At 46.9% G+C, this 18952-nt stretch overlaps 1 protein-coding gene across 1 annotated transcript in view; it reads right to left on the reverse strand.

Moving 5' to 3' along the window:
* The window catches only part of GALNT17 (polypeptide N-acetylgalactosaminyltransferase 17), a 381238-nt gene that overhangs the window by 12388 nt on the left and 349898 nt on the right, over positions 1–18952 (reverse strand). The window contains exon 9 of the mRNA XM_069486333.1: positions 11550–11645. Coding sequence (XP_069342434.1) covers positions 11550–11645 — 96 coding nt within the window. The remainder of the gene's footprint in view (positions 1–11549; positions 11646–18952) is intronic.

An 18952-nucleotide genomic window follows, 5' to 3' on the forward strand; every position in this document is an offset into this window, starting at 1 on the left:
ATGTTCCCTTGTATGGAAGGACTGGGCCTTGGATTAGACTTAGAATCACAGCTCTGTACCCCCAAAGCCACCCCTGTGCTCTGCTCACACCCCTGGGCCTTAGCTCTCTGGGCATCTCATCCTGGGCTCACTGCCCCTTTGCACCTTTTGCGGGTGAGGGTGGAGGAAGCTCCGTCTGCTTTCTGCCCTGGCCTGTTCGCCGACTATGCCCTGGCAAACCATGTACTAGAAGCCAGCCTGGACCAGCCTGGACCATGCTGGACTTTGGAGCCTGCTTCCTTAATGGAGGAGTTAGGGGTGGCCTTGGTGATGATGTTCCCGTGTGAGAGTGTGTGTGTGGATGCTCTGAAATGTTACCAACCCTTGAGATTCGGGTCCCGGTCCCCAACATCATGGAGCATCCACTACACTCCAGGCCTTGCTCAGGGGCTGCCCACTCTGTCATGTTACATTTAACCAATGACAACTGCCCTGCAAAAGCTGGTATATGTCCCTTTTTTCCCTTCCACTGAAGAGACTATATTTTTTTCCCTCGAGATTCTATTATAGAAGACAAAACTGCCACGGGCACAGTGGCATCTCCGTCCTTGTCTTGTGGACCTCTCCAATCAGATGGGCTCCTCTCACTCTGACCGGGTTCCTCTCTCCCACCTGAGCCCACAAGCATATCCTGCAGTTTGTGGCAGGTTGTGCCCACCCCAGGCTCACTCCATCAGGGACCCTTCCCAGCTGGCAGCTGGTACGCCACTGGCGCGCCCTTCACTGACAGTCAGCATTTCAGACCACCCGCCATGTGCCACGCCCTCCTCGGTCAGAAAGGCTGTTTCCCGGGAATATGGGGCCTTCAGCACTGTAAGCTCTGCTAAGGGAGCTAGGAATTGTAGTTCTCAGAAGGGTACACCGGAGTGGACAGGTCAGTCTATTTCGGAGCTCATAAATTTCTGTAGGAAAAAAAAAACAACCTGAATTTCTGCTCCAATATTCCATAATTACACCCAGGGGAAATACAGTGCTTGGTACAGTTTTGTTCAAATTAAGATGACAGAACATCAACTTTCTGAGCATTAATCCTCACTGGCTAGATTTTCTGCTAAGGTTTTAGACATGTAAGGAGCTCCTTTGGGTTTAGTCTTTCTCTGCTCTTCACCCTGCCTGTAAAGGTGCTCTCAGGTTACAAAGCCCCCCTGCCCCACCTGTCTCCTTGCCTCCTGCACAGGTGAGCTTCCTGAGGAATGTTCTCTCCACCCTGCTCATATGTTTCTTTGGAGAATTCAACCAAGATAGAAGTTGAGCTGAATGCTGAAAAGTTTATGTTTTATAGAAGCCGGGAGTTGGCAGAGACCTTATACATCTCTAGTCCGATCCTCCCCTTACAAGTTCTAAGAACTCGAGGCACTCAGAGTGTCCTTAGGTGTCAAAGGTTTTCATGGCTGGTGTCAGGCCAGTGATATTTTTTTTTATTGCTTCAGAAGTAGAATCTTGTGTATCCAGCTGAATCTGTCTTGGAAGACAGAAGCTTTCCCAAGGCCTCACTGTCACCCGTGGACAACATTTTTATGTCTGTGCAATGGTACTTGTCTACGTGCTTCCCGTTCATTAGCTTATTTCGCTGACACACCTCTATGTGATGGATGCTATTATTGCCCTCACATTACAGAGAAGAAAACTTCAGCGAAAGTTCGGGGAGTTTCAGAGTCTTGCCCAAGGTCACAGCTAGTAAGCAGTGGAGCTGGGATGTGAACCCGAGAACGAACTAAAGGAAAAGTTGAAATCTCTTTTCCTGTTCGTGACCAAACCCAGACTGCAGCAATTTCACGGACATGAACCAAGCCTTTTGTGGGCAGTAGCTGGCCGTCAAGATCATTGACAGGAGTCCCTTGGAAGCAGGGCCCCTCACCTTTGGTACTCAGCCCCTGCAGTTGCCAGAACGAAGCCCTAGGAAGCCATCTGGAGCAGCGCCGTGCGCTCCTTGGCAAGGTGGCTGGTGGTGACACCACCACGTCCCAGAGAAACCTGAAGAAGGCCTGCACGTCTTTCTACAACCAAGGTCCGTGTGCATGTGGCCCCCATGGTGCTCCCCATGTGGGTGGGATTCCAGCAAGGTGTCCGAGCCATGGCACCTTGCACAGCCTCCAGTCCCCGGACCAGGCGGGTTTAACGCTGACGACAATCTAGGACATTCTGCTGCCCACGTTTGGTCTTCCTCCAGCCTGCTCCAGTTGGAACACAGACTCCAGAGGCCCCAACTTCCTGTACCAGGGGCCAGACTCCACCAGCCCTAACCTCTTCAGCATCCACCCAGCATTCTGCTCGGCCTTGTTCTCAGGGCCTCTCAATTTCAAGCAAGCAATGTCTTTGAAAATAATCATTCAATAGATTCCACGGCTCTAAAAAGAAATCAAAACACTCTGAACAAAAAGGTAAGGGGGTTAAGCTCTTGTGGTCTTTTGCACTTGCTCTGCCGAACCACACAGCGTAAGGCACCAAAGCCCTTTTCACCACAAGGCTTTGCCTTCCCTCTTCGTGTCCCCAACAACATCGATGTTGTTTCTCTATTAATTTAGTGACATGAAAACAGCCTAAGAAATCAAGATATTTCTTTGGGGGAAAAAAAAAAGGCTGGAAGCCAGCCTCAGTGATGATAATAGTTGTAGGGTGGTAGGATTATGGATGATGTAAATTTGTATTTTCCAAACTCTCTGTAATGCTCTTGTGCCTTTAGTGAAAAAGAAAAAGATTAGCAATGACTTTCACTTACTGTGCTGTCGAATGTGACATCTTGGGCAAGGTAGAAAGGTTCAGCTGGCAATATGGGCACCACCCTAGTATTCAGGCTGAGTTCTTTATTCCAAGCCTAACACGAACACAAAATCTGCCTGAATCACTTTTTGTGTCTGGAGAAAAATCAGCTAAACTTCTAAGGAGATATAAAACTTGTAACTAAGAATCTCTACTGGAAAACAATTTATGATTGTACTTGTGCTTTCCTGGAAAGAATAGCTCATCAATCCATTTTGACAAGAAAGAAATAGTACAGCAGTTCCTCCTTAACCTCGAGCCCTTGTTAGGCAAAATCCAACGCAGGCACCCTTCAGCGACATAGTGGGTTTGGTTTCAGATCACGGCAATAAAGTGAATATTGCAATAAAGTGAGTCGCAGGAGTTTTATGGTTTCCCCGTGTATATAAAAGTGATGTTTACACTATACTGTAGTCTATTCAGTGTGCAATAGCATTGGGTCTTTTAAAAATGTACATACTTTAATTAGAAATACCTTATTGCTAAACAATGCTAACAATGGTCTGAGTGTTTAGCAAGTCATAACCTTTTTGCTAGTGGAGGGTCCTGCCTCGACGTTGGTGGCTGATGACGATCAGGGTGGTGGGTGTTGAAGGATGAGGTGGCTGCGGCAATTTCTTCATATAAGACAACAGTGAAGTTTGCCACATCGATTGCCTGACTCTTCCATGAAATTTGTCTCTGTAGCATGTGATGCTGTTTGATAGCGTTTTACCCACAGTAGAACTTCTTTCAAAATGAGAGTCAATCCTCCCAAACCCTGCCACTGCTTTATCAACTAAGCTTATGGAATATTCTAAATTCTGTGTTGTCATTTCTAGAATGTTCACAGCATCTTCAACAGGAGTAGATGCCATTTTAGGAGTCCACTTTCTTTCCTCGTCCATAAGAAGGAACTGCTCATCCATTCAAATTTGATCATGAGATTTCAGCAACGCAGTCTCATCTTTGGGCTCCGCTTCTAATTCTAGTTCTCTTGCTATTTCCACATCTGCAGTTCCTTCCTCCACTGAAGTCATTCACAAGGGTTGGAATCAACTTCTTCCAAATGCCTGTTGAGGTTGATATTTTGACCTCCTCCCATGTCACAAATGTTCTTAATGGCATCTAGAATGGTGAATCCTTTCCAGGAAGTTTTCAATTAACTTTGCTCAAATCCATCAGAGGAATCACTAACTGTGGCAGCTATAGCTTTACAAAATGTATTTCTTAAATAATAAGACTTAAAAGTCAAAATTACTCTTTTATCCATGGGCTGCAGAATGCATGTTGTGTTAGCAGGCATGAAACAACATTCATCTCCTCGTACATCTCCATCAGAGCTCTTGGGGGACCAGGTGCATTGCCAATGAGTAGTCATATTTTGAAAGAAACCTTTTTTTCTGAGTAGGTCTCAACAGTGGGCTTAAAATATTCAGTAAACCATGCTGTAAACAGATGTGCTGCCATCCAGGCCTTGCTGTTCCATTTCTAGAGCACAGGCAGAGTAGGTTTACCATAATTCTTAAGGGCCCTAGGATTGTCAGAATGGCAAATGATCATTGGCTTCAACTTAAAGGCACCAGCTGCACTAGCCTCTAACAAGAGAGTCAGCCTGTCCTGTGAGCTTTGAAGCCAGGCATTGGCTTCTCCTCTCTAGCTATGAAAGTTCTAGATGGCATCTTCTTCCAATATAAGGCTGTTTCATCTGCATTGAAAATCTGTTGTCTGGCGTAGCCACCTTCATCAGTGACCTTAGCTAGATCTCCTGGACAACCTGCTGCAGCTTCTCCATCAGCACCTGCTGCTCCATCTTCACTTCTATGTTATGGAGACGGCGTCTTTCCCTACACCTCATGGACCAATCTTTTCTGGCTTCAAACTTTTCTTCTGCAGCTTCCTCACCTCCCTCAAAAGTCACAGAACTGACGAGCATTAGGATCTTGCCCTGGGTTTTAGGCTCTGGCTTAAGGGAATATTGTGGTGAGTTTGATCTTCTATCCAGACCACTAAAACTTTCTCCATAGCAGCAATAGGGCTGTTTTGCTTTTCCATCATTCGTGTGTTCACTGCAGTAGCACTTTTTATTTCCTTCAAGAACTTTTCCTTTGCATTCACAGCGTGGCTCTCTGTCGGCACAAGAGCCCGAGCTTTTGGCCTATCTCAGCTTTCAACGTACCTTTCTCATGAAGCTCAATCATTTCTAGCTTCTGATTTCAAATGAAAGACACGTGACTCTTCCTTTCACTGAAACACTGAGAGGCCACTGTAGGGTTATTAACTGCCCAAATTTTGAGATTGCTGCGATTCAGTGAGTAGAGAGCCCCAGGGAGAGGGGGAGAGATGAGGGAACAGCTGGTTGGTGGGGCAGCCAGCACACACACGTCACTGATTGATTACGTTTGCCATCCTATATAGACGCAGTCTGTGGTGCCCCCAAACAATTACAATAGTGCCACCAAACATCGCTGATCACAGATCACAATAACAGATATAATAATAATGAAAAACTTTGAAATGCTGTGAGAATTACCAACATGTGACACGGAGACACGAAGTGAGCACACGCTGTTGGAAACATGGCAGCGACTGACCCCAGGCGGGGCTGGCACAAAGCTCCCGTTTGCAAACCCGACGCCGTCTCTGTGACGCGCAATACAGAGCAGCGCGGTCACAGGAGGTGTGTCTGTCCCTGTGCGTTTACTTCTGGGTACCATTTAGGAAATCAAGCACTACTGCTCCTTGTATGTGGACCACAAGGGCCACTTGTCAGGGACGACTAGAAAGGGGGCCTGGGGAGTAGGAAACAGAAAAGGGAAGGAAAGCAGACGGCAGAGAAGGAGGCTTGGGGCCCCCAAACCTCGGGAAACCTCAGCAAGCAGAAAGCACACAGCCCTGCATCCCGGGAGCCCTGCGACAAGGATGGGCGCCACGGTGCACGCTCGGGCTGATGGAGGCAGCGCCAGGGGGCAGGAGTGACAACCCACAGCCATAAAATCAGAAACATTTTGAATATTTTTGAGACAAGATGAGTCAGCGGAACAACAGAAAAAGGCTCTTAACTATTCTCACTACCTGCAAGGAGGTGAAGTAAATCTGTAAGAGTTGCATTGCAATGCAGGGGGAGGGTTTTCAAAAATATTGCAGAAGACACTGAAAATGGAGAAATGGAAACGGGCAGAATGGCAAGTCCACGGTGTCAAATATGAGTTGTGTAAAACCCTGTCGGCATTTCCCGCTTTCTGTCTCAGCTCCTTTTTGTGTGTGCAGTAAGTTTTGTCAGCATGCAAAGCACCTGCCCTCAGTCCCCCAACTCTGCTTCCCCACAAGCTCCAAAGTTTCCCGGCTTTGAATTCACGGGGCTTTCCAGGAATTGGATTCCCGTGGATGGAAACATATTGCTGGGTTTGCTTCTTACCAAATGGAGGACGCCTGTTCCCAGAACCGCAGAACTGTTTCCTGGAGCAAAGCCATCTTTTCCTGGGTGAGAACTTCAGCGTGTTCTCAAGGGCTCTGTCCTCTGAGCCCCATTGCTTGCACCGTCACATTTGGAAGCCAAGAGGCTGCCGGGCATCATTCACGTCTGCATTTTCCAACAAGGAGGAGGAGGGGGAGGAGGAGGAGGAGGAGGGGGAGGGGGAGTGCCTTCTATATGCCAATGCTGCCGGAGCCCTGTCACTCCAGCGGGGCACCAGTGCCTTATTGGCACAATGCATCACAATGACAAGGTGTTTGGATGATGTATCGCTTAGAAGATGAAGCCATTGGGGAATGAGTCCAAGATCAGATTAAATTTAATTATGGGATAAAGAATTCTCATCTGTCATTCTGGTGATGAATTCACCGAGGGAAGGAATGAGGGCCTCTCGAAAAAGAAGGGAGAGGAGGAGCCAAATGTATAGACGGGGAGGACAAGCAGAGGAGAGGTTGCTAACGCCTCCCCTGAGCCTGCAAATCAGAAAGGACCTGGGCGCAGAGCCGGACGCCCTCCCACAGGGACAGATGCAGCAGTTGCTTTCCGTGGTGCACACCTTGCCTTAAGAAGGTTCCATCACAGCGAGCAGCCGTTGCAAACAGCACTCACTGAAGCATCCACGGCACCTCGCTCGGAACGCTTTGCTGGTCAGACGCTGCACGTGGTGTGGGCTGCTGGGGCCTGGGAACCTCAGCAGGATCCGTGGGGACGTGTCTGGTTTGCACACGCATGTGCAGGTGCACAGGTGACGGCCGTGAGCACCGCCAGTGAAGGGGAACTCACATCTGATGCGCTCGAAAGTACGTGGGGCGGGGGGAGGGGACTGCAAGGGCACCAGGAGAATTTGGGGGCGACAGAGCTGCTCTGTACCTCAGTTGTGGGTGATTACTTGGTCACATGTGTTTGTCAAAACTTGCAACACTACACATTATAAAGAATAAATTTTACCTTAAAAAATAAAAAAAACCCCAATTATATGAAAACTGAGAAAGCATTAGAAATTAAAAAAAATAAGCTGGGGCACTAGGTCCACACTGGGCCTGTCCTGGGCAAACAGGGACATGTGACCTCGACCTCTAAGGTCTAACACAAAGCCTTGTCCAGAGCGGATGCTCCATACATGGCCGTCGGCTGCCCGCAAAGGCGTCTGCAGCTGTCTGTCCCACACGGGGTCCCGGGCCCCACCGGCAGGAGGTCGGGGCTTGGACGCCAGGAGCAGCAGCGGTGACAGGTTCCAGACGGTCCACGGTGTCTGCGCAGCACGCGCGGGACGCTGGGAGGGACGCCCCAGCCCCCATCATGGCACTCGGGGCTCTCACACTCTGTCCCTCTTGGCTGCCCCGAGCCACCTGCCCCAGCCAAGTGCGTCATTGTGCCCCTGCGCGTGGCTCCCTGCCTCTGACCCTGGCTCTCACACGCGCTCCTCCGTGCTTGCTTCGGGTCTGTCCACCAAGGCCCTGCTGGGGCTGGAGGGCACCTGGGGGCTCAAGGAGATGGGAGATGCCCCCCAGAGCTCGCGATGCCACAGCGGAGTATCCCAGACCAAGCGTCACGGGACTTGCATCTGACAACCGGCACTGTCCCGCCTGAATCTCAATTTTCTCATTAATAAAATGAGAAAATGAAGGTGTCACTGCCTACCAGACGGGGCAGTGGGGAGGAGTAAACGTATTACTGACACGGATACGGGTGTTGTCGTCAGCACTTTTGTCCCCCGTGTCAGCCCAGCCCCGGCCCCGGCTCTCAGTGCTGTCCCCGGGCAGCGGCCGGAACACGGAGCTCAGAGTCCGCCACGTGCTGCACCGTCAGGACCCGGCAGCAGCTCAGAGGCGGGGACCTGAGACAACAGGTCAGGGCCCGCGGTGGGGTGGGGCACGGACTGCAGAAATGCTGCGGGACCCCAAGCACAGTTCTACTGTCACCCCCTTCTCTCTTCCTGACAGCACCTCTGTCTCGGGAAGGAAATCAGAAGCTCTGGCTGGGAAGGGTGGCCAGCTGGCTGGAGCGGCGCAGCAGGAGGGCCTGGCAGGGGGCCTGTCCCCCTGTTGGGCGGCAAAGCCGTCAGGTGTTCCTATGGCTGCTCCAGCTCAGGGACCCTCCCCACGCATGGGCCTGGGAAGGCAACAGCTTGGCGACTGGTGGGGGTCTGCGGTCCTGCCCCCCTAGACAAGACCTCCCTCTCCACACGGGTTCACGCTGACACCAGAGGCTGCTGCTGCGCCCTTGACATTCTCATTTTCAATAAAACTTAGGCTCCAAAAAGAAGCGGATGTGTGTCCAATCCAAATTAGTAACCAGACAAAACCGAGGCTCGCGGGGAGCTCACAGACGGACGCTTCGGAGCGAGCAGGCTCTCTGAGTGGCCAGGAACCGTTTCCAGCCTGTTGACAAACACATGCTGCAAGACAGGAAATTACCCTCCTTGGTGCCTAGTTATCTCTGCTTAATTGCTGTTTGATAATAAATTACAACATAGAGTCCATTAATTAAGCTAACAATGTCCGTGGAACACCGACTCCTTCTGCTGGGAGTCGCCGGGCTGCAGGGCTCCGTTCAGTCGCCGTGTGCCCACGGCACTTACGAGGCCGTTTAAAGAGACGCCTGGTCAGGAGACGGGACGCTGTGCGCAGAGGGAGCAGGTCTGGGCAGCAGCAAGCCTTGATGAGCAAGCAGGGGACAGCCCGGCAGCTGCAGAGCCACGCCAAGGATGCTCGCTGACGCAGACACGCGGCAGAACAGAGCAATGCTGGACTGACTTTTAAAAAATCAGCTGATGGAAAGTCACCAGGGCCCACTTACAGGTGTTCATCCTAGAGCTGGGGGGAGTCACGAGCTGCCTAATTCTGTCTGTGGTTCCATAAGCAACTAAATGGCCAGAGCTTTCATTTGAGAAGTTCCACACACAAGCAGAACTGGGGAAAGATGCGTTCCAGCTATTTTCCAACTAAGGCCCCAGTACTGTGCTGCGAACGACACTGAGCTCCCAGCAGGAGAGGGAACTGGGTGCCGGCTCCTGCCTGGGGAGGGAGCGAGTGGGTGGCCATCCTCAGAGTGCACGCAATGCCAACTGCGTTGTCTGGGGGATGGGCCATGCAGGCATTCCCGCTGGGTCTGTGTAGCAGGTGGCCACTGGACAGGGCCCCAAGGGAGGGGACAAAAGAGGAACAAAGGCTCTGGACAGGAGAGTAAGGAAGGCCAAGTTCACAGCAGTCTGCCCCAGCCTGGAGGTGTGGGCATCACAGGGCCTTAGAGATGTCAGAGCAGGTAGGGAGGGCAGGGGTGCTGGGAGGAGGTGGCCTCAAGCCCACGGAAGGCAGATGCCACTGCCTTAACGTCCTCACCTCAGGGTCGGCCTAGGGCTTCCCGGGTGGCTTAGAGAGCCTTTCCCTGAAACACCCGGAGCAAAGCGCGCTGCTCAGAGCCACGCGGGAAGCCCTCCCACCTGGGGGACAGTGCCTGGGCCATCTCTACTCTCTTCCTCACACACAGGAGGCGTTGGCTTCCTCAGGCCAGCTTTGGATTGTGCCAGTGTCTAAACAGGATCGTCTCTATCTATGGTCACCATGCGTGTACTCAGTTCAAATGTCATTAATACTCATTCAGAAGGCTGGAGAAAGTATTCTGGGAGTCAAGTGTTCTTCTAAAAGTGACTCCTGGAATTCCCGAAAGGATGGTGAGGCAGAGCCACGCAGCTCGGGAGAGGAGCTGCCCCAGGCCCAAGTCCAGGCTCTTGCTGCCCAGGCCAGAGGCTGTGGGCATCCTGGGAAGAGGGTGCGGGCAGCGTGCGGGGCCCTGCTCTCGGGTCCTCCTGGCCCCAAACCACCATGCCCACTCCCTCTCCAAGCCATCTCGGCGGGAGACTAGCTGGGGTGGACTGTGGGCTTTTCATCTGGTCTCTTTCAAGATGCAGCTTCTTAGCCAGTCCCCTCTGGGGCTGGCCGTATCCAGCCTAAACTCAGCATTCCCCAAGATGAAGCCTGAAGTGACTCCCCAGCACCCTCCCACCAGCAGTGTCAGCACCCCCTGATTTCTTTTGTTAGAAATGCAAAATCTCAGGCCCCAGCCCCATCTCCTGACCCAGAAGCTCTGGGGGAGGGGCCCAGGAGCTGGCATATTCCCAAGCCTTGCAGATGACTCTGGGCACATGCAGCGTGAGAGCCACGCCAGGCCCCGCCCCCTCTGCTCTCCGTCTCGCTTCTGCCTTTTCTCAGCCTCTTTCCCTCCTGCAGCCTCAGCCCCAGCCGAGCACCAGTGCCCTGGGCCACACTTGCGACGCTGGAGGTGTCCTGCCTCTCTGCCCGTGTCTCCCCTGCCAGGGCAAACCACGGAGAGCAGGGCTGGACCTTCTCAACAGCCTGTGTGCAGTTGGGGACCACACCCACAGCAGGTGACCAGGAGGTGTTTGTCCAGAGAGTGACTGGCCGGAGGGCTGTGCCCGGCATCCGAGTCTCTCGTCTGGGCATCCCTGTCACTCTCGCTCCCCACAGGCACTTCTGGGCGATGGTGAGGGTCCCTGAATAACCTTGACTTAAATGGATTGCATTTGGAATTGGAATATAAATGTTTGCCTTTTGTTACTATTGGTTGACATAATGTTTTAAATTTCTGTGGATGTCAAATCTAGTGACATTTTGGGGTGTGTTTTCGCTCCATCTTAGAGAGTTTCAGCTAAGCTCCTTGTGTACACACACACACACGTATGCACACTCACACACACGCGTCGCTGGCTAGCACAAAACCGTCAACGGCAATGCATTTATCAGGCCTCTGTTCTCACAGGTTGGTGAATCGCTTTGCCCTTTACAAGCTGTCTCACGTGTTCTCAGAGATGCCCCTGCAAACACCTTCCTCCTTCCCCGTCATGATCGGCTCTTGTACCAGCCCTAACGGTCCTGCGATACCACCAAACACATGCTCTTTCAGGACGGACGTGTCAGTCCGGTTCTCGGGAGGGAGTTGCTAGTTGTTTCTTCGAGGTTGTAAGCAGGTGTATGTGGGTATGATGCCAGCGTATGCACATACGGTGTACATTTGCCTGTTAGCAAATGACTGCGGCTTTCCTACCTTTCCCTTCCGGTATGAAACATGCATATGGATCCGTAATCTTAATATGTGTGCTGATGCAACCACTCGTGAATCTTTTCCCCAGCTTTTTTACAGAAACAACCAGAAAGCCTCCCACCTTCTCCTTAAACTCTTAGAATAGGTAACAATTACCAAAACAGAGGGCAACAGAAGCATCCAGAAGCCCCACAAGGCCTCTGTGGGCCTGTGGGGGTCAGAGGTAAGCTCCTACCTGTGGTCCCCAGCCGTGGCATGGGTACAGTATTGCTGTGTGGTTCTCCAGCGGGCCCTGGTCCAGGCAGACGTCTTTAGCCTTGTTGTTGCGGAGCTGTTGGAGCAGACAAAACATTACCCATCAGAGCTCCTCAGGGAGTGCTACCTCCCAACCCCTGGTCCACGCTGCCTTGGTTCACGACGGGAAGGCCACACGCCCCTCCAAGCAAGGATCGAGGCACTTCAAGTCTGTGATCGCTTTAGCAAGAAGGAAAGAGTCCTCCGTGGGCGGCAAGGGTGCCAGCCCTCTGCCTGTGTCCTGGGCAGCCTGGCCCCCACCCTCCCAGTGCCTTCCTCACAGCACAAAAGAGATCACTGGGAACTTCTGGACACAGGCACATGCATTACCCAGATCTTAGATTTAAAGTCACCTCTGAGTGGGGTCAGGGTGTGGACTGAGACGTATGAACAAATCCTAAGTGGGCCTCAGCACCAACACTGGTTTTAGTAACCTGGGAGTCAATGGTAGGTCAGCCACTCAGATCATTACTCGCACAGAGGCATGGAAAACAGCAATCAGAAAAGCAAACTGAAACCGTGCCATCATGAAAAGCGCTAGCAACTTTATTTATATGCTCAAAAAATATTTTACTGAAGGCATATGCTGCATTGGACACCATCCCAGGTGTTTGGAAACAGACAAAGGTCCCCGAGACAACGCCCCTGGACCTAGGCTTGTCTCCTTGCGAGTGTATAAGAGCAGAACTAACCTGGCCTCCAGGCGTGTTGTAATTCTGTACTGGCATCCATCCCACCCGCCATCCCAGGGTCTCAGTGGGTGGGGAAAACGCAGTGTCGTCGGTCTTTCCATATATATTCATTCCCCTCCAGATTATATTCTCCATGGAAACCACATTAACTAAGGGTAAGTCAGAAAGAGTGGCACAGGGACACTGTTCGTTCTGTACTCAAATTGTGTCTGGTCTCAGACGACTGAGCAAACTTCTAATGATTTTGAAATCTTTTTTAAGATTATAAAAATAACACCATCTCATTGAGATATTTTGGAAAATACAGAAGAAAATAACAATTGTTCACAATCCTTTCACACACAATCAGTTAATTTTCCCTCCAATCTTTGGACATTTTAGCTTTGTTCAAGTTGGGCTGTAATGAGCAATTTTATGCATAAAGCTTTGTTCACATTGAAGATTTTCTTAATAGAATCCCAGAATTGGGATTAAGGTATCAAAGCATTTGAACACCTTAATGTTCTTAAAACACGCTGCCTGGCTTCTAGCTGGGAGCTTTGAACTAATTCATACTCCTGCTCACAAGGTGTCCAAAATACCTATCTACTTGTCGGTCCTGAGTTTCACCATTTAAAAATATTGTTTTGAGAGGGGAAGAAAGATATCTTGTTTTTATAAATTTACTATTCATAGTAAACTGAAATGTTTTATGTTTAGCAATCATTTTCCTTTTTGAGAATTGTCTATTTATTTCCCCATTGGGATCTTAAACAGTTTCATTATAGATTTGTAAGAGCTCTTTACATACTAAGGACATTACTGTTTTCAGGGCATATTTGTTCCACATGGTTTCAGACTGCCAGGGTTTTAAATTTTGTTTCTAATGTTTATGCAATCAAATCTATCACTCAGTAATTTAGCAAATATTTATTGAAGGCCTGGTAAGTGTCTGGCACTGTGCTAAGTTTAATGAACACAAAGATGTTTTAAGCAACGTTGTCCCTGCCCTGAAGTGGTCCACAGCCCAGTGCAGGGACGGATCCACGCCGGCACCGCAAGGAGGGCGTCTCCCGCCTCTGAGGGTGCAGAGACAGCTGCCCAGAGGAGGCGATGCCTGCAGTGGGCATTCAAGAGGATATGTGGACTCCATGCTGGAAAAGTTCTATTTTTCACCCAGGGGTGGCAACATGGATTTTTGGTTTATATTATTTATTATGCTGTACATGTATGCTTTATACACATTGTATGTGTGTGGTATTTTATATAAATACAGGTGAAAGAGAAAAAAAGTAGAATAAATGTGAATTGAGAGGCCAGGGGCAGTTCAAACCAAGGGCAGTATGAGCTGGCCACAGAATTTTGTGCAAAAATGTTGGTGGCCCCATGTTTTAGAGCACAATGAAGTGCTTTTGCAAGTAGAAAGACAACATTTCATACATGTAAGAGTCAATACATAAAGCATCCACATATCGTTCTTTAGAAATTATTTTAAGACATTCCAGCTAACAGGGATGAATAAAAATGTAAAAATCAAGGGAAAGTGACTCGTTATCTAAGCGGGTCTGGGCGCCAACACTGTCGTAGGGTGAAGGGCCAGGCTGACGCCTGCTCAGAGGTCTCTGTTTTCCCTCCTCTATGCTGGCATCAGTTGTGGCTAAAATTGTAAGTAGGATGAGCATTAAAAACAGAGTTGTCTGAATCATGGTAGATTTGGTCATCAAACTGAATTTGATTAAAAAGTTATTCATAATGAAGATATAAAATGTAAATAAAGTACAGTCAACCCTCTATGTCTATGGCTTCCACATCCATGGATTCAACCAACCTGAATTTAAAATAGTTGAAAAAAAGGATGGTTGCATCTGTATGGAACATGTACAGACTTTTTTCTTTGTCATTACTCCCTAAACAATACAGTGCAACAACTACTTACATAGCGTTTACATTGTATTAGGTATTGCCAGCAATCTAGAGGTGACTTAAAGTACATGGGAAGCTGTGCATAGATTCTGTGCAAATACTATACCATTTTATACAAGGGACTTGAGCATCTGCAGCGTTAGTTATGCACAGGGGGTCCCAGACCAATCCCCCCTGGATCAGGATGACTGTATTAATAATATTTGGGTTTAAAACCCAAGACAGTATTAACAAAGACTGAAGAGTTGATGAAGAGGACAGGGGAAAGTGCGTGAAAATTCTTGCATTACATATCACTTGACCCTTAATTTTGGAGGCTCAGATGTTAAAATTTTTTTTAACTAGAGATAATAACCACAATGTAATTAAGAGCAAGATATATACAATGCACATGATTAGAAAGCTTTTTAAAAAGCCAGACAACAAAGTAGCCACAAATTAGGGAAGAGCAAGGAGTACAAACCAGAAATAGTCATTGGCCCAAGGAAAGACTCGTGAATAGAACTGTAAATGAAAAACAAATCATCCAAACTATATATGTATATAGCATGATATCCACTCTGTCTTCTTCCTTTCCTCAGAGCTCAGGGATCTGGCTGTGTTGAAAAGAACCAGTAGAAATGAGCATTAAAAATAGAGTTGTCTATCACAGGATAGTAATATTCTCCGGGGATTAGGGGGGTGGTGGGGGGTAAACTCACAATTAATGGTCACAGACACGGTGAGCATTGTAGAGGGGAAGGGCATGCCTCTAAACCTCGCTTGGGTGAGGCAAAGGCATAAAATGTAACCAGAAGATGTTTGCACTTCAGTGTTTATTGCAGCATTATTCACAATGGCTGAAATGTGGAATCAGCTTAAGGGACAAATGGATAAAAAAGCTGTGGTGTATGTACACGATGGAATATTATTTAGCCATGAAAAAGAAGGAAACTTTATCATTTGCAGAAACATGGGTGGATCTGAAGGACATTATTTTAAGTGAAATAATCCAGGCACAGAAAGACAAATATTGCATTTTCACACTCATATATGGGACCTAAAAAAAATTGATCTCATGGAGGTAGTGAATAGAATGGTGGCTACTAGAGATTGGTAAGGGTGGTGGGAAGGGGTAATGAAGAGGCACTGGTTAATGGGTAATACTGTTAAATAGAAGGAAAAAGTTCTAGTGTTCAATAGGGCAACTATAGTTAACAATAATTTATTATATTTCAGAATAGCTAGAAGTTTTCAAATGTTCCCAACATAAAGCAATGATAAATGTTTCAGGTGAATCATGTCCCAATTACCCTGATTTGATCATTATATGTTATATGCTTGTATCAAAATATAACATGTACTCCATGAATATGTACAATTATTATGTATCAATAAAAAATTTAAAATATAGAGTTGTCTAAATAATGGCAAATTTTGTTACCAAACTGAATTGGATTAATTTGATTTCTTTCATTTAATGCTATAGTCCATCTGAAACGCATTTCAGTACATGGTGAGCTCAGCAGGTAGAGAAGGAGCAATAGAACAAAATGCCCTAACATGTTAACATTGATTCTATCTGGGAACTGGGATTTAGAGTAAGTTTTGTTTTCATCTTTATATTTCCTATAGAATGCATGTATTGAATTTATTATTTTTAAAATATAGGAAAATTTGTAAAAAATCAAAAGCCCTCCCTCCTCCAAAAAATCAGACTATGATGTCTATGTTACCTCAAGGCCACCCCACTGTATAGTTCCAGGGATATCAATTATATTGTGGTTGATGCCAATGGCAGCCCCTGGAGTTGTGCAGTGCACGGACTGTGGAGCTGTGCACAGAAGCACCCCTGGCCACCTTCTACCATTTTTCCATTTTTAATCTTTCTTTTCAAATAACTATTTTTTTCTAATTATAAAATTATCACATATTATTAGTGAAAATTGGAAAAAGATGACAAAGTACCCACACAAAAACTGCCAGCAGTCCCACTACCTAAGGTGATTATAACTGTCTTCTCCATTTTGTCATGCTATTGTTCTACTCACTTCTAATCTAAAATAGCAGCTACTCTAGTTTCATCATACTGACTTTTTCCTCATAAGCATTATAGTGTTAATATTTTTCTCAGGTCATTAAACTTTTGTGCACACCATTTCTAATGGCTGCAAAATATTTCCAACCATGAATATATTTAACTAATCTTCAAGTTAAATTAAAAAAATTTTGTCCCCCCAAATCGCTGAGATGAACAATTTTACTCTCAAATCTTTGTCCCTATTTCAGATTATTTTCTTGGGGTAAGAATGGAGAAGAAAATATGACTATCATTAAGCTTTTTAATGCATGTGGTTCAAACTGCTTTTTAAAAAGCTTGTTTCAAGTTGCACTTTCACTGGAGGATATGTGATTTTTCATATTACCAAGACCTTGCTGGCAAAGTAATCAACATACATTCCAAAAATAAATTTTTGTTCATTTGGTAGGAAAAAAAAAAAAAGCTATCTCAACGTATTTAAAATTTATTTTAATTTCTTTGATTATAAAAGAAATTAAAATTTTTCATGTGTTTTCAACCATTTGTATTTTTTCTTGTGTTAACCTTCCTTATTCTTTGTTTTTCTTTTGAGATGTTTTATTTTGTTATTTAAATAAAATTGTTTATTTATATCGATTTGCAGAGCTCATTATATATTAATGGTATTGTCCATTCATCTACAGTATTTGTGGCATATATATTTCTGGTTTGGCATATGATTTCTCTATTCAGCTGATGGATAGATGATTTTAATATTTATGAGTTCAGATCCATTACATGTTTCCTTTGCATTTCCTTCCCTGGCTTTTATTCTTGGAAAGAACTTCCCCATTCAGAGATCAGATTCATCTCTATTTCCACATGGTTCTTTCATGATTTCTTTTCTTTCATGGAATTCTATAGTCCATCTGAAATGTACTTTGGTATACGGTGAGCTGTAAGAATCCAAATTGATTTGTTTTCCCAAGAGCTAGGCAATTTACCCAATTGTCTTAAGAATAATCTGTTCACTGCCTATCATTTCTTGATGCCTCCTTTAACTTTGATCTTTGATAACAAAAAAAAATGCATGCTTTTATTTCAAAGAAGAAAAGACAAGGCAGTTAGGACCTACTAATAACTTGTGTTGCATGTGGAGTGACGAACTCTACATATCACGGCTGATTCTATTCTCCTGACAACCTGTAGAGTAGGTACTTTCATGCCTCCCACTCCATGGACGAGGGAACGGAAGCCGAGAGGAGCCACACAGCTGGTAACAGCCCCCTGGGATTTGAATCCTGGCTCTAGAGCCTTCACGCATCTGCAACCACCACACAGACCCTGCAAGACCTGAGCATTCATTCCAAACTCCAGCTTAGGAGGGTCAACACTCCACACCCCGACAATTTAACCTGTGGTTGATTTACTTTCTACAAAAGGCATAAAGCAAAGAATGAGAAAAATCTGCAGTTGTAGAACAATGTAAACACTCTAAGTCAAAGGCAGATTTCTCAGCTTGACCTGGTAGTCACAGGGAGTCCCAGGCAGCCCTGGGAAGGAAACGCAAACTGTGGCGCCATTGGGTGTCTCTGCTAGGTCGAGAGCACCGACTGGTGTCACGGATTCCACCTCCAAACAGGCGCTGCCAGGAGGTGATGAAGCAGATGCATGACATGTATGAGTGTTTCTACAGAAAGGTGCGTCAGCAATGGCACTTACGGTATTTTAAAAATGGAAACAACACAAATGTCAACGTTCTCAAGCAAGCACAGCATCCACAAAAGTGGAATCATACGCAGCCATTAATGATGTGGCAGAAAAATGTTTAATGACACAGGAAGATATTGTCCATATACTACTGAGTAAAATTTCAAATTATGAGGCATTGTGGACAGCATGATTTTGGTAAAAATATATACATGTGTGTACACACACACATATACATGTACACACAGTAAAGAAGACCACACATCAAAATGTGCACATTATCTTTGGTGTCGGAATGTCTATGTCCAATCCTGGCTTCATAACTTTTTATTTTTTTGGAGACAGAGTCTCGCTCTGTTGTCCTGGCTAGAGTGAGTGCCGTGGCATCAGCCTAGGTCACAGCAACCTCAAACTCCTGGGCTTAAGCGATCCTTCTGCCTCAGCCTCCCGAGTAGTTAGGACTACAGGCATGCGCCACCATGCCCAGCTAATTTTTTCTATATATTTTTAGGTGTCCTGATAATTTCTTTCTATTTTTGTAGTACAGACAGGGTCTCGCTCTTGCTCAGGCTGATCTCTAACTCCTGACCTCGAGCGATCCTCCCGCCCTGGCCTCCCAGAGTGCTAGGATTACAGGCGTGAGCCACCGCACCCAGCCTTCATGACTTTTAAGCTGTGATCTTAGGTAAGTCAGGTAATTTCTCTAAGTCTCAGCTTTCTTATCACTAAAATGGAAATAATGCTACTATCCCATTGGGTGAAGATGAAATGAATTTGTATGTAAAAAGCACTTAGAATAGTGCCTGGCACTTTGAAAGCACTCAGTAAATGTTCCCTGCTATTATCATTGTTTTCAAATTTTTTCTCAAATGCATATGTATGGTATTTGTAATGAGGGAAATCAATTTGCTTTAATGTCTAGCAAGGTGATATCTCATCACAGAAAACCCAAGAAGACCAGGTTTCCTCTTTGACGGTGACCCCAGCCCCCAGCACTGAGGCTCTGCCTCTCTGTGTACCCAACTTCCTGCTCAACGTCCC

The sequence above is a fragment of the Eulemur rufifrons genome, chromosome 14 (genome assembly GCF_041146395.1).
Source record: "Eulemur rufifrons isolate Redbay chromosome 14, OSU_ERuf_1, whole genome shotgun sequence".
NCBI lineage: Eukaryota > Metazoa > Chordata > Mammalia > Primates > Lemuridae > Eulemur > Eulemur rufifrons.